The sequence below is a fragment of the Mastomys coucha genome, unplaced genomic scaffold, assembly GCF_008632895.1.
Source record: "Mastomys coucha isolate ucsf_1 unplaced genomic scaffold, UCSF_Mcou_1 pScaffold3, whole genome shotgun sequence".
NCBI lineage: Eukaryota > Metazoa > Chordata > Mammalia > Rodentia > Muridae > Mastomys > Mastomys coucha.
In genome coordinates this window covers 375,603-391,011 of record NW_022196909.1, presented here as the reverse complement: position 1 = coordinate 391,011, position 15,409 = coordinate 375,603, and the positions used below count along the sequence as shown (strand labels likewise).

General features: G+C 42.2%; 1 protein-coding gene across 3 annotated transcripts in view; it reads left to right on the top strand.

The window, feature by feature from the left end:
* Nucleotides 1-15,409, top strand: part of Nt5dc1 (5'-nucleotidase domain containing 1) — a 132,457-nt gene that overhangs the window by 98,394 nt on the left and 18,654 nt on the right. For 2 of the 3 annotated variants that reach the window (XM_031348743.1, XM_031348742.1), the window contains exon 7: nt 14,230-14,404. The exons of the other annotated variant lie outside the window; for it this stretch is intronic. In XM_031348743.1, the coding sequence (XP_031204603.1) occupies nt 14,230-14,404 (175 nt within the window). The remainder of the gene's footprint in view (nt 1-14,229; nt 14,405-15,409) is intronic. 3 annotated transcript variants of the gene reach the window in all.

The window sequence follows — 15,409 nt, the reverse complement described above, 5'->3', positions numbered from 1 at the left end:
TGACCTGCAGCTGGTAGGTGGTGACCTGCAGCTGGTAGGTGGTGACCTGCAGCTGGTAGGTGACCTGCAGTAGTAGAATGGGGAACTGCATGGGCTTTGTTAAGATAAGAGTAAACAGTTTCCTCCTCTGAATTTAGCCAAAGGACTGCATTCAGCTGCAGCATGAATATAGCAGTGTCTCTCAGAGAGGTCATGGTGTGTAACAAATGACACATATGTATGAAATGTGTAGTGCATTTAGCATATGTTCATTTCCCTCTTTTCCCATCTGCACATGTTTCTACACTGGGAAGCCAGTATCCCTGAGCTAGAATAGTACTCTTTAAATTATCTGCCTGATTTTTATTTTATGATGTTGTGAAATACTGTCTTTTCCCTTGAGAGACAAAACTATTCTCACAAGATAAAAGGACCTAAGTTTTTGTTGATCCTTATTTTGATATAAATTGGTTTGTTATTCAATGTGGAAGCTGAGGGAGGCCATGTGGTGACACCAAGAGAGTGGGATGTGAGGAAGACAGTGGGATCAAGGACTTAGTGATGGCTGGAATCTTGAGAAAAACGAAACACTACAACTGTCTACAGCTAAACTTGCTGGCAGGCATCAAAACAATAATGCTTGTAGGATAATCCCTTCCTCCATGGGAGGAGGACCTCTGCTCCTACCCTTCCTCCATGGGAGGAGGACCTCTGCTCTCACCCTTCCTCCATGGGAGGAGCACCCCTGCTCTCACCCTTCCCCCATGGGAGGAGGGCCTCTGCTCTCACCCTTCCCCCATGGGAGGAGGAGCACCCCTGCTCTCACCCTTCCCCCATGGGAGGAGGACCCCTGCTCTCACCCTTCCCCCATGGGAGGAGGACCTCTGCTCTCCCCCTTCCCCCATGGGAGGAGCACCCCTGCTCTCACCCTTCCCCCATGGGAGGAGGAACACCCCTGCTCTCACCCTTCCCCCATGGGAGGAGGACCCCTACTCTCACCCTTCCCCCATGGGAGGAGGAGCACCCCTGCTCTCACCCTTCCCCCATGGGAGGAGGACCTCTGCTCTCACCCTTCCCCCATGGGAGGAGGACCCCTGCTCTCACCCTTCCCCCATGGGAGGAGGAGGACGTCTGCTCTCACCCAGCTCTGTTTTGTTGGGACTTGAGTAAAACCAAACAGCCTCAATGTGGAAGCTGAGGGAAGCCATGAGGTGACACCAAGAGAGTGGGAAGTCCTAGAAGTCCATCAGGGGAAGGGCTTAAGAAATTGCCTCCAGATCTCTAGTTCAGTAAAGAAACTGAAGTCCACAGGCCAAAGTGATCCCCAAAGCTGTGTGAGTGTTAAGAGTTTATCTTGGTGCTAATAGATACAAGAATGATCAGTTGTCTTTGTTTAAGCATTTGAAAACAAATAATATTTCAAAAGTTTGTTTTAATTATAACTCTCCCAGAATAATGAATTTTCTATCTTCATTAGACTAAGATGTGTAATTGTAATAAGTTTAGGATTTATAGTTAATAAAAAGTTAAAGGCAATTAAAAGCTCCAGGCAAGGGGCTGGAGAGATGGCTCAGCAGTTCAGAGCACTGCTCTTCTGAAGGTCCCGAGTTCAAATCTTAGTAACCACATGGTAGCTCACAACCATCCATAATGAGATTTGATGCCCTCTTCTGGGGTGTCTGAAGACAGATACAGCGAGCAGGACTGGAGTTAAAGCTGGAGAGTTGGCTCAGCGGTTAAGAGCACTGACTGCTCTTCCGGAGGTCCTGAGTTCAAATCTCAGCAAAGACACAGTGTCTCACAACCATCTGTAATGAGATCTGATGCCCTCTTCAGGTGTGTCTGAAGACAGCTACAGTGTACTTACATATAATAAATAAATAAATCTTTTTAAAAAAAAAACAAAACAGAAAACTATTACAAACAAAAAAACAGTAACAGAAACAAACAAACAAAAAAAAAAACCTCCAGGCAAAGTAGGAAGCTGGACTGGGACCTCATGGCTCAGAAACCAACATGGCAGTTTGAGAAATCATGGAAATTAGGAAAACTAAATCTGGGTTGGGAAGATGGCTCAGTGATTAAGAGCCGTGGTTTGGTTCCCAGTGCCTACGTGGCAGCTCAAGGCAGTCCATATCTTCCTAGGGGGCCGAATGCCTTCTGGCATCTGTGGGCACATACATACATGCAGGTATACAAAATATTTCTTATAAGAAAACAATCTATTTGGCTTCACTTAGTAACATGCTGTTTTCCATAGCTAAGGGGTCCTAATAGGAACTAGGGAAGTTGTAAAAATGGATTCTTGAGTAAGAAATATAACTCTAGGACACTCTTGTTAAAGTGAAGAATAGTCACATTGTCATAAACACTAGTTCAGTGCAGGGATGTGGCAGTAATCCAAATGCTCTTGTTTGAGACTGGATTTTAGTTTTTAGAAACAAGTTGTAGACAGAGTATATGAAGATTAGTTGAAACTTTAGGGAGAAGTTAGTGTTCTCACTAGAGAGAGTTAGTGGGCAAATCACTAAAGGGTTAGGTTATCTTTTGAAGAGTTGAAATTCATGGAATTACACATAGATCTTGAAATCTATTATTTAAAGTTAATAGTGAACAGTAAATAAGTGTATAACTATAAACATGAATAGGGTGAAAAACAAAGTATAATGGTGGATTATTACATTTTCATCTCGGTGGAAGTCAGTTGATTTCGTCCATAGCATATGAACTAAGGAGTTTTAATATTATTATATTATTTAGATTTGTGAACATCATGTTTAAAATAAATGAATAAATAATTCAAAGGGTTAGAGCACTTGCTGCTACAGAAGGCCCAGGTGTGGCTCGTAGCACCCACGTGGCAGCTCTCAGCTCTAATTCCTGCTCCAGGGGATCTAACACCCTGTCCTGGCCTTCCTAGACAACCGTCATCCATGTCACACACACACATAAATGCAGGAATTCACTTACACACATTAAATAAAAATAATCTCTTAAAAAAATAAAATAAGTGACTCTGAATGGTAGTGTGGTGAGCGATTCCCAATGAAGGGAAGAACCAAGAGGGAAGAAGAAGTTCTTCATTGTAGCCCACTTTGCATCTTTACAGTAATTACTGCTGTGTGTACTTGACTTTGATGTAAGCATATTTTAGGTATTGATAGCAAAAGGCCATCAATGGATGCTTATTGTCTGCCTGTCTGCCTACCGTGTCCTGTCCTCTCCAGATGGTTGGCATGGGGGGCTGGCATTACTGTCTGCCTGCCGTGTCCTGTCCTCTTCAGATGGTTGGCATGGGGGGCTGGCATTACTGTCTGCCTACTTGGTCCTGTCCTCTCCAGATGGTCAGCATAGGGGGCTGGCATTACTGTCTGCCTACCTGGTCCTGTCCTCTCCAGATGGTCGGCATGCGGGGCTGGCATTACTGTCTGCCTACCGGGTCCTGTCCTCTCCAGATGGTCGGCATGCGGGGCTGGCATTACTGTCTGCCTACCGGGTCCTGTCCTCTCCAGATGGTCGGCATGCGGGGCTGGCATTACTGTCTGCCTACCGGGTCCTGTCCTCTCCAGATGGTCGGCATAGGGGGCTGGCATTACTGTCTGCCTACTTGGTCCTGTCCTCTCCAGATGGTCGGCATAGGGGGCTGGCATTACTGTCTGCCTACCGGGTCCTGTCCTCTCCAGATGGTCGGCATGCGGGGCTGGCATTACTGTCTGCCTACCTGGTCCTGTCCTCTCCAGATGGTCGGCATAGGGAGCTGGCATCCTCACCTCTGCTGTCTCTTACTTCCTCGCTGGGGCAGGAGTAGACACAGACTTCATGGACTTTGGGCTATTCATCGGCTTTGTGTAAATACAGTGTAGATGCCACCCCAGTCCTGAATCAGACAGTAGTGACAATTTGTAGGTATTAATCCCCATTCTTGAAGCCATGTGAAACAAATGAACATTTTAGAAAATGTTTAGAGCGCCAGCTGCTTTTTCGAAGGTCATGAGTTCAAATTCCAGCACACAATGATCTGTAATGAGATCTGGTGCCCTCTTCTGGTGCGTCTGAAGACAGCTACAGTATACTTACATATAATAAATAAATAAATAAATCTTTTAAAAAGGGGAGGGGGGACTGGAGAGATGGCTTATCTTCAAAAGATAACCTAACCCTTTAGTGATTTGCCCACTAACTCTCTCTAGTGAGAACACTAACTTCTCCCTAAAGTCTCAACTAATCTCCATATACTCTGTCTACAACTTGTTTCTAAAAACTAAAGTCCTGTCTAAAACAAGAGCATTTGGATAACTACCATCTTGTCTGGTTTGAAAAGCTACAGTGTTGTGCCATTGTGGAAGAGCTTTTAAGTCATGTGTCTTACTATCTACCACTGAAGGCATAAGAACCAACAGCCACATACCTTCAGGTTAGTGGTTAATATCTCTAGGGACTGTGATAGGGCCTTAGAATAGTGTAATATAGTAAGAAATATAATCCAACTCATTAAATGATATTGGTAGATACTGAAATGTCAACTCTACTACTTTTAAAAATTGCTTCTTATTGGCCCTTGACACAATTATTTTGAATCTACTCTGAGGGCTGGAGAGATGGCTCAGCAGTTAAGAGCGCCAGCTGCTCTTTCGAAGGTCATGAGTTCAAATTCCAGCACACAACGATCTGTAATGAGATCTGGTGCCCTCTTCTGGGGTGTCTGGAGACAGCTACAGTGTACTTACATATAATAAATAAATAAATCTTTTTTAAAAAGGGAGGGGGGACTGGAGAGATGGCTCAACAGGTAAGAGCACTGACTGTTCTTCCGAAAGCCCTGAGTTCAAATCCCAGCAACCACATGGTGGCTCATAACCATCCATAATGAGATCTGACGCCCTCTTTGGTGAGTTTGAAGCCAGCTACCGTGTACTTACATATAATAATAAATAAATCTTTAAGCCAGAGCGAGCAGGACCAACCTGAGCAAGCAGAAGTCCTGAATTCAAATTCCCACCAACCATGTACAATCATCAGCACAGCTACAGTGTCCTCATATACATTAATAAATAAGTAAATAAATCTCTGAATCTACCTTGAAAACTAGCCTGATAATGGTGTTTATCTCATAGTTATGAAGGGTCGGTGAGACAACATGTAAAGCAGTTAGCAGAGTTGAATACGTGGAAGTACTAAGAAAGCCTTTGCCTGGCATTACTGACACAGATGTAAAGCTGTGTGCTGGACATTGTGCTGGCTTGAGTTCTCTGCATTCCCCGGTCAACTGTATCAGAAGCTCTACAACAGATTCACCCCAGGTAACACTGCTGCCTTTCAGTCTCCAAACTTCTTCCTGCAAAGCAGGGACAGTTAACAGCCTTGCTCGGAGAATGGCCTTTACCAGCTCACTAGTACCAGGAGTGAACATGCTTTTTCTAAAGCTTCCAAGAGAGATCCCAGTAAACAGAAGGCTTCCTTTCTCTTGTTAGACTTCTGGGTGGCCAGTGACTACATCAACAAACAGGGATTTGGTCACTGACTTCCTCTCCAAATTGAGGTCACCAAGCAGTGAACAACAGTTTCTGGGTAACACCCATCTCTTTAATAAGGCTCATTCGTTGACTGGTGGGTTTTCCAGCCGCCTCGTGTGCCTACTCATGCTAGAACCACAGATGAAGCTGTCATCTGGCAAGCATGCTCAGTCACTGATGGTGGATGCACAGGTGTAGGTTCCTCCTCTTTGCAAGACCATTCATTGGAACTGTCCACACCTGAGGGGAGTTATCATGTTGCTCATGGCCTGCTAGACCCAGGCAAATCATTTTAAAGATCATCCTTCCTCTAGTACATCCTGTCTCTAGTACATAAGAGCCCTCAGAGAATCTCACCAACTAAGATCCATATAGTTTAACCACAGTGATTTCTTGTTTTCTGACAGACTAGCTCCTGAAGACATGCACAGAGACATAATCTAAATTTGTTCTTGATAAACCAACAACTGAAGAATAATTAAGCAAGAGTAAAAGTGGCATAAAATAGGTGAAATTTTTCTAGCAGTCATTCCTCTGGCTAACTTACCACTTAACATTTGGAACTAGATAATCCTGTGTAAGAAATGGTCTACATACTGTAGGTTTAGCTCTGCTGATGTTCTCTATATTGTAGGACATTTAGCAGTAGGTTGGCTTCTGGCTTCCAGATGTCAGTAGCAGTAACCTTACCCAACAAAAATGTTCCCAGGTATTACCAAATGTACCTTGAGGAGTAAAGCACTGCTGGAATATAACTAACAAGCTCTTTCCCTAGAAGATAAAGCCTGCAGTTGCCTTTGTAGACAGACAAGAAAGCCAGCCTGTGACATGGTAGCGTGGCTGCTCCTAGAAGAGGTGCAGAGTGACGGTTGGGAAGGTGAACATGGCTGCTTGAGGTGCAGGTGTGAAGGCAAAGCTACCCAACCTGGGAATAGCTCCTACCAACCTGTCCTGGAACACTGAGAGAGTTTCAGGATTATAAATATTCTTTCTGTTTTTTAAAAATGCTCTATTTCTGAACCAAATCATGTTGATTTATTTTTCTGATCCAAATACCACACTGTCATTGCATGCAGCCACAACTGGTCATTTTCAGAACCATAAACTGGAGTTAACTTACACAGGGGAGGGCTACCCAACATGACTTCCTGCCATGATGAATGGTTCATATCCGTGCTGCCCAATGTGGTATCCGTGAGACCACGTGTGGTTCTCAAGCACTTGAAATATGGCTAAGCCATTGCAGTAACTGACTTCAGTTTTATTTTCTTTTACCTAATTTTAAGTAGCCACCTTTGATGAATCACCTGCTCAAACCCAGGCCTAGACAACTTAGGAATCTTCCATCATGATGCAGGTTCCTGTATGCCAGTTCTTTGCAGTTTATATACGCTAGTCATCTTAGAAAAAAAAACATTGGTTGGTTGGTTGGTTTTTGAGACCCTATTGTTCTTATTTGATATATAGGTCACTAGAAGAACAGAGTTTGGTTTAAACTTGATCTGTTTCCATTTGAAGCTAAAAGGCCTTGAGCTCATGGCTAAGCAATGGAATTTGTAAGGTGATAGGAGGAAATATGGTCAGAATATGTGTCTGTGCATGAATTTATGTAAACCTGCATTTTGAAAAGATGCATTTTTGAAAGAATGCATTTTTGAAAAGAAGTAGTTGGCTGAACTTAGTTCTGACACTCTTTTGGGGGGCCAGGGGTGAGAGCTCATATGTCCTTAATTCTACCATCAAGAGTATGAACCTTTAGAAAATTATTATTGGCAAAAGGTTATTTCTTTAATTCTAAACACAAAGAACTGTTTTCTTTTACAGATACAGATCTGTTATCCGATGCCTACAAAGTTCAATGACACTTTAAATCCAGGTTGATAGTTATTTACAGAGCCAGAAAAAAATCCAGCCTAGTGATATTTCCATTAGGTTAAGAATGGAATTCTGAGATTATGGTCTAGGAAAGGGGAAGTGTGGTTTATGAATTCATGAGCACTTCAAAGACAAACATTCAGCTCTTAAAACAATGGCAGCTGTTTCCATCACTGTTAAATTAGATTAATAGAGTCAGGAACTCTGTGGAAGAAGCCAGGAAGGGAATGATTTACTTCCTTATCGAGAACATCCTCCGGGACTAGGACAGCGCAGTGGTAACTGGTACAACCCGGATAATGGAGCAGACGGAAAGGGAACCTGTATGCTAAGGAATGTTTCTCTGTACATGACTTGTGCTGTCTTAATACATGCATGGTTGTCGTTGTTTAATACACAACTTTCTCACATAGATTATAAAATTCAAAAACACTTCAGGTTTGAAACAGGAATGTGCGTGTGTCTATATGAACAAATTAGCAGTGTTCCGTGGATTATTTCATTTGGCTTATTTTATTGATTCTGTCCATTTGAACCTTTCATGAGTGGCTTAGCAATTGGTTTTGGTCTTATGCTCAAATCACTTTACTGGTCATGACACTATTGAGTCAGCTGTCTCCTACTGCACGTGCTAAACTCTGTTGGTGGTATCGCCATTGTCCCTGCAGTCCCGTCATGCTCCTTCTACAGATTTTCCATGGAGAGATATCTAACACCTCAAGCTAATTTAACCTGTTTTTGCATCTATGTGGGATTTCTTCAACATTATTTTTTCTGTATTTTTAATCCCTGCACAGCAGTTCATCCATCTAGTAGTCATGATGGATAATTGAGCTGCCTCATGTCCATCATTTGCATGTAGTTCTGTACCTCTGCGTGTTGTTCTAGTCTCTACCTAAAAATGGAATTACTACACCATAAAATCAGTGTGTGTGTGTGTGTGTGTGTGTGTGTGTGTGTGTGTGCTGCTCACATGTGCACATGTGCTCTGTGTGTGTATGTGTTCATGGATCATAAATGAGAGGTGGAAATCTATGTTCAGTTTATGAAGTGTACGAGAAGATAAATGAAGAAACCCTGGAGTATTGTTGTTTGGAAATTGGAAGGAGTCAGTGTAGAAAAGGTAAAAGGTCCACGGAATCAAAATAAGGACTAGGATGGGAAGAAAGGCTGAGACCAGAAGCCCCGCCTAGGGCCGGGTGTTCTTAGGAGGCTGGCTTTGCTCAGCCACTGTTCTCCTGTGAGTCCTTCTCTCCAGGTTCCCAATGTTTCTATCTGAGGCCTGACAGACACTCCAAGCTGTGGTGAATGGTAAGGCAAAGAAAACTACTGGGTTTGTAAAGGAGAGAACTGCTCACCCCGTACCCCTACTATGTTCTCTACTCTGTGCTTTTCATGTGGTCGGTGGAGAGTGTAGACTAGTTGCCCCTCATGGGTCCATCTTTGTTATTTATGTTCTCTGGGAGCTTCGGTTCTCGGCATGTGGAGACTAAGAGGCTGTCTGGAGCTTTCTGCTTCCTCTGACATTAACAAAGGAAAATGTTGCCAGTTTTTGTTTTTGTTTTTGTTTTTGTTTTTAAGCCCTAGGCTTACATTGTCTTGCTGTAGCTCCTGCTAGTCCTTTATTACCAAAAACATCAAGTGAACCTGAAAATATCTCACCCACAGAAGAAAATAAAGTGTATCAGAATTCTAAAGGCATTAGCAAAAGCAGAGTTAGACTTATCTTTTTTAAATTCCATAGATGTTTGAGAAAGTGGCAGAGTGGCGTGACTACTTCTGAACCATAGAATACAGCATTAAAAAGGTGAGGCCAGAGACAATTATACCCGATATTCTATACATGAAGGCATATATATTACCTGTAGAAAAGCAGTTTATCATAAAACAATGTCACTTAAGTCAGTTTATATATACTGAGATCAGTTAACTTATTAATAAAAAAAATAAATTTGTGAAGCTGTTAAAAAGAAGTAGGTAAAGAAATAGTGTGCCTCTTGTTATAAATTTCATCTGTAAAATGAGTTTAATTTTGAAGACTAAATGATGTTGGCTCACCTCTCACCAAGTGACATTAACTGTGCTTACTTTAGTGTCCTACTTAGCTGATCCCATTTGCTAAGAAGAGACGTGCCGTCTGGGTTTACATGTGTTCTGATGTAGCGATTCTTAACATGCTGGCTTAGACCAACTGAATCAGAAACTCTTGAGAGTGAACCTTCTAGAAGATTCTTACTTGCCTCTAATTTCAAGAATCAATAGTGTGTAAAAATCTGTGCTCCAAAAGATCTTGTGCATCAAACAAAGAGTCATGTTAGAGAAGGATAGGTGGGAAGGGAGGGCTTCCACTGAAGGAGTGGTCAGGTGGGAGGGAGTGGTCAGGTGGGAGGGAAGGGCTTCCACTGAAGGAGTGGTCAGGTGGGAAGGAGTGGTCAGGTGGGAAGGAAGGGCTTCCACTGAAGGAGTGGTCAGGTGGGAAGGAGTGGTCAGGTGGGAAGGTGTGGTCAGGTGGGAAGGAGTGGTCAGGTGGGAAGGAGTGGTCAGGTGAGAGGGAAGGGCTTCCACTGAAGGAGTGGTCAGGTGGGAGGGAAGGGCTTCCACTGTGGCACACATGTGTCTGTTGAGCTAAAGCAGTTTCAGTATTTAAATTGTACCACTTTCCTCTGACCACAAGAGGTCTCCCAACTATTCCTGATCCCTCAGGCCACTTCTCCACAGCAGACTTCCAGAATTCCACCCTGGCAGTTTTTTCCAGAATGCTATAGCAACCAAGTTTTTAACATAAGAGCTAAATTTTTATTCTTTAAAGTCAGCTTTTTGAAATTTTACTTTCCATTCCATTTGCACACAGAAAATACCAGCGAAGAGGGGTGGAGAAAAAGTCTGGGAAATGAGGTCTATAAAGTGGCAGTAAAGTAGAATTCCTTCAGTGCGAAAGCGAAAATGCAGACTTCTCTGCAAGGTCAGAGCACCAAGATTGTTGTTTTCTACCTCAAATAAGAATTCCATTTTATCCAGTTACTGTTAACCTGTTGGTGTCGTATTAAGTGTGATTTTATAAGGGTGAGTACAGACCAGAACTTTAGATACAAATGACTTTGACAGCACATAGCGAATATAGGCCTTATTTGTTATGCACAGTTCAGCAATATGCTACAAGTCATGTTATTACTTTGAATATAAAGACATAAATGTTCTTGTATTTTCTTCTTTAGTAACTTAGCATTCACGCATTGATTGTCAGCTTCATGCCAAGCAGAAAGATATATTTCTTGCCTTCAAAGTTTAGTCTCTTGAGGGAAATCATAGAACAGAAAACTTATAATTCTGTAATTATTCTTTAGTAAGAATATGTTTGACAGTTCAGAGGGCTAGGCAAATACAGGCCTTTGTCACTGACGCTAACAACCTGAGTTCATCCCTGGGACTCACAGTTATGAAAGGAGAGAACTCCCCAGTGCGGTCTTCTGACCTCCACAGGTGTGCTGTGATAGGGTGCACGCACACACAATAAATTAGTGTAATTTTAAAATTTGAATAATGCGGTTTGAGGGGTAGGAAGATGGCTTGGTAAATCCTTATCTTGCAAGCACCAGGAACTGGGTTCAGTCCCCACACCCCACACCTTAAACCCTACACACCATGGTACTGATAAAGTGGAGACAAGTGGGTCCCAGGCCAGTGGATGATGCTGAAAAATTTATCTTCTGGCTTCCATATGCACATAGGCGCACGTGCGCACACGCATGTGCGTGCGCGCTCACGCATACACACACACACATACCATTTGAAGTTGCAAGGTGTGTCAGTCTATGATCTTTTGTTGCACATACAACTTGGAATTTACTATTGACATCTGTTTAAACGGTGTTGTTTTTTAGTTTGTCCCATTCAATGGCATATGAAAGGGTAACTCCAATATTAATAATCTTCCCTGATTTACTTGCCTTCTTGGGCTAGACCTACTAAAAGTTAGTAAGAAAGTTTCCCTAGATGATGAATTTAAATTGTACTAAATAAATGTATATGCTTTTTCTATGCCTTGTAAATGTTAACACTAATTTTAATAGCAATCTGCATGTTGATCGCTAGAGGGCAGTAGGCACACATAGCCCAGAAAAATATTTTCTGAACACAGAGAAGAGTGTAAATGTTTTTGGCATCATGCATAATAAATCTTTGTTTTCCAGCTGTAAAGTTTATTTGTTAGAATAGTTCATTCCACTCTTACATGTAAAAGCTTCTGGAATTACTTCAGTACTTAAGGCCAATACTTGTTCTTGGCCATTTGCATCTGATGTTTTTTTCTTAACAACCTTTTATTATTTACAGAACCTTATCTTCATTGAAGAACAGAAAATTATTTTAATTTAAGGTTCATTGAGTAGCTTCTGAAATATTAGTGACCCAGAGAACTGCACACATGTCATTGAGGGACCAAATACAAAGAGAACTGTGCTAAAGAACTTTGCCTTCACCCTTGATGTTCTGGTATCTGATTGGTTTCTCAATATAGCACATATTCTGTCTTGTGCTGCATTCTAGTGTGGTTGCAATGTTCTTGTGTGTATTGTTTTCTGCATCAACATGCTTAGTGCTGCTCATAATAGTTGTTCTTTCTGTGTAAGCTACTACTAAAATTTCACAAGCAGATTTTACCTAGAGGTTTATTAACTCAATGGATTGTCCTGAGACCCACTGATGTTATCAAGAGTCCAGGTGTCCCTCATATTCTCAACCCCTGACTTGTTCTTCGTGTGGAAGGTACCAGCTATGACTCTAGAGTTTATTGTCCTGGCAAACTTGAACAGAGAAACTTAACCCTGTTTTTAGTGGTTTCCAGGGCCCCTGACTCCTACCCTTCTCTCTTCAGCCCTTGGGGGCCAGGTGTGCTCTCTGTATCTATCTGATAAATGGAGGAAATTATCAGTGTGTGTGGAGAGAGAGACCATTCTACTGGGTATCCAAGGCCCCTGAAAGGAGAATGGAACTTTATGTGTATTGTAGTATTCTCCAGCAAAGAAGAGGAAGGAGATGGACCTGGGCAGGCAGGAAGCAGTATTTGCTATTGTTTCAGGCTTCATTTCTGTTTGCCTCATGTAGAGACTCTTCTGACATGGTGTCCTGAGAGTCTTAAAAATGTAACCACCGGCTGGCAAGATGGCTCAGCAGGTAAGAGCACTGACTGCTCTTCCAAAGGTCCTGAGTTCGGATCCCAGCAACCACATGGTGGCTCACAACCACCTGTAATGTGATCTGACGCCCTCTTCTGGTGTGTCTGAAGACAGCTACAGTGAATTGCTGGGCTGGAGTGAGTGGGGCTGGCAGAGGTTCTGAGTTCAATTCCCAGCAGCCACACACATGATAGCTAAAAAAAAAAAAAAGTTAAGAAAAATGTAACCATCATAGTCTTAAGATGAAACCTTTTTTCCCTGCTGTTTCATGTGCATCTCTGGACAGAGTTTCAAGCGTAGCCTGTATCTAAAAAAGCTCTTATTCTGTCTTTTCACTGTTCTTCTCCTGGCATTAAAGAAGCTGAGTTTAGCTTTCCTTCTGTGATTATTAATACCACCGTGCTTAGAGAACAGTCTTCCTAAAATGTGCTACAAAACTGGTAGCCTTTCAGCGAGATCTGCAGTTGCCTGATGCTATGACAGCCAGAGCCAACAGCTCCGCTTTAGCAGGCCTTCCAGCCTTCTCTGGGAGCTGCTCTAGCCCCTCTCAGTAGCTCTCACCTAGCTATCTAAGTTTGTATTTCATCTGACACAGTACACTACTGTGCTTCAGTTGGCTGAATGGCTGCTTCATGACAAGGATGGGCTCCTGATGCATTATTTGAATGTTTGATTCCTATCTGTTTTCAGTAAGTATTTGTTGGGTATTTATTAATCAGCTTACTTCAAATACAATAAGGTTTTCTCTGTTTTTGACATGCTGATGATAGTGCACTATATTATTTTAATAGCATATCAATTCTTGTGAAAAGTTTGATCAATTATGACATTTTAAAAGTAAACAACAGGGCTGGCGAGATGGCTCAATGGGTAAGAGCCACTGACTGCTCTTCTGAAGGTCCTGAGTTCAAATCCCAGCAATCATATGGTGGCTCACAACCATCCCTAATGAGATCGGATGCCCTCTTCTGGTGTGTCTGAAGACAAGTACAGTGAATTAAGCCGGAGCGAGCGGGGCGGAGCAAGTGGGGCTGTCCTGAATTCAATTCCTAGCAGCCTCATGATGGCTCATGGCCATCTATACAGCTACAGTGTATTCATACATATAAAATAAATAAATAAATCTTTAAAAAAAAGTAAACATATAATATTTGCTAAAGATTTATTTTTATTTTCCAATATGTGTGTACAGTGTGTGTCTGTGTGGGATAGCTGCATCTTAGTGACAGTGCTGAGAAGAACAGAAGATGTTGGGCCCCTGGAGCTGGAATTATAAGCAGTTTATGAGTTGCCTAAGGTGAACTCAAGTCTTCCTCAGGAACAATACATACTCTTAACAACTTAGCCATGTCTATAGCCCCAGAAATACTATTTTAAAAATAATATTTTAAAAAATATTAAAAGTATTTTTAAAATATTTTTAAAATTATTTAGACCAGGTGTGATGGTTCATGCCTTTAATCCGAGCACTGGAAGGCAGAGACAAGTAGTTCTAGCCAGTGTGGTTTATATAGTGAGTTCCATAATAGCTGGGACCCTGTCTTAAAAACAAAAAAGGAGTTAGTTTTAACATAATGGCTAGATTGTTTGAACCTTTATGCTTTGAAGACATATACTTGTCTGAGATTAAACTAAGTTTTGAAACATTTTTATTAAGGATATTGCCTTTTATGTTTTTAATTTTTCAGAAAATTGTGGATTCTTCTTTCCGGAAATAAAAAGGAATCTAGACAAATATGTGCACCGCTGTCCCGAGTCTGTAAGAAAGTGGCTTCAGCAGCTGAAGGATGCTGGGAAAATTACTATGTTGATAACTAGTTCTCACAGTGATTACTGTAAACTCCTTGGCAGTTACATTCTTGGGTAAGAGGGGAGCTGTTCTTCATGGATGTCACTGGTCAGCTCTAGGTGATCATTGAGGACTGACCCCTCGACATATTGTAGGATGCAGCCCTTGTAGCCATTTAATGCAGATGGATGCCCTGTGCCATTTAACAAAGCAAAGTGAGATTAACATAAAATCAAAAAGAGGTAGACATATTTCAGTCCCTTCTTTCCAACTTCCTGTGTGACCTCTACAGTTTATACAGTCTACAGTTTATAACTTCCTTAAAGCCTCGCCTTCATTCTCTTAAAACTAGGACAACAATTCCTTGCGGATATGAGGGAATGTTTAAATAGTACAGAGTACATGGTGTGCAGAATAGTTGGTAAGCTTGAATGATTGGTAAACTTATGTCATTCTTGGCAGTACCAGGGAAGGCCCACAGTCAAAGCAGGATTCCAAAGAGGGTTCTTAGATCTCTTCAAACACAGTTGCCTGAGCGTGAACCAGGCTGTAGCCCTCAGCTTACCTCCATTAACAATCTTTAGGATTTCTATGTTCTTTAGCAAGTGTGCTGATTTAGTTTGTTCTGTGGCATACAAACCTGGGAATGGGTTTTCTGCTTTCTAAAAAATACATAAGCAATTACCCTTAAAGTGAATTAAGGCCAGTGCCAGCCATGTGGGGAGAGCACCTCTTCCCAAGAACTTTGTGCTCCTGGAATATAACCTGCGTCGGAGCGCAGGAGCGCAGTCCTGGAATATAACCTGCGTCTGAGCGCAGGAGCGTAGGGCTCTGAGTTCCCAAGATAACCAAACTCTTGCCTCTCCTCTTGATTTCTAGCCTTTGCACTTTTCCTTTACTAACACATTCTGTTTCTCCAGGGCCATGATGACGCCTTAGGAGACTTTAGTCAGATAGTCCTTAGCACACAGTACACACTGATATTGTCATCTATAAATTGTTACAGGGCCGGGGAGGTGGTGGTGCACGCCTTTAATCCCAGCACTTGGGAGGCAGAGGCAGGCAGATTTCTGAGTTCG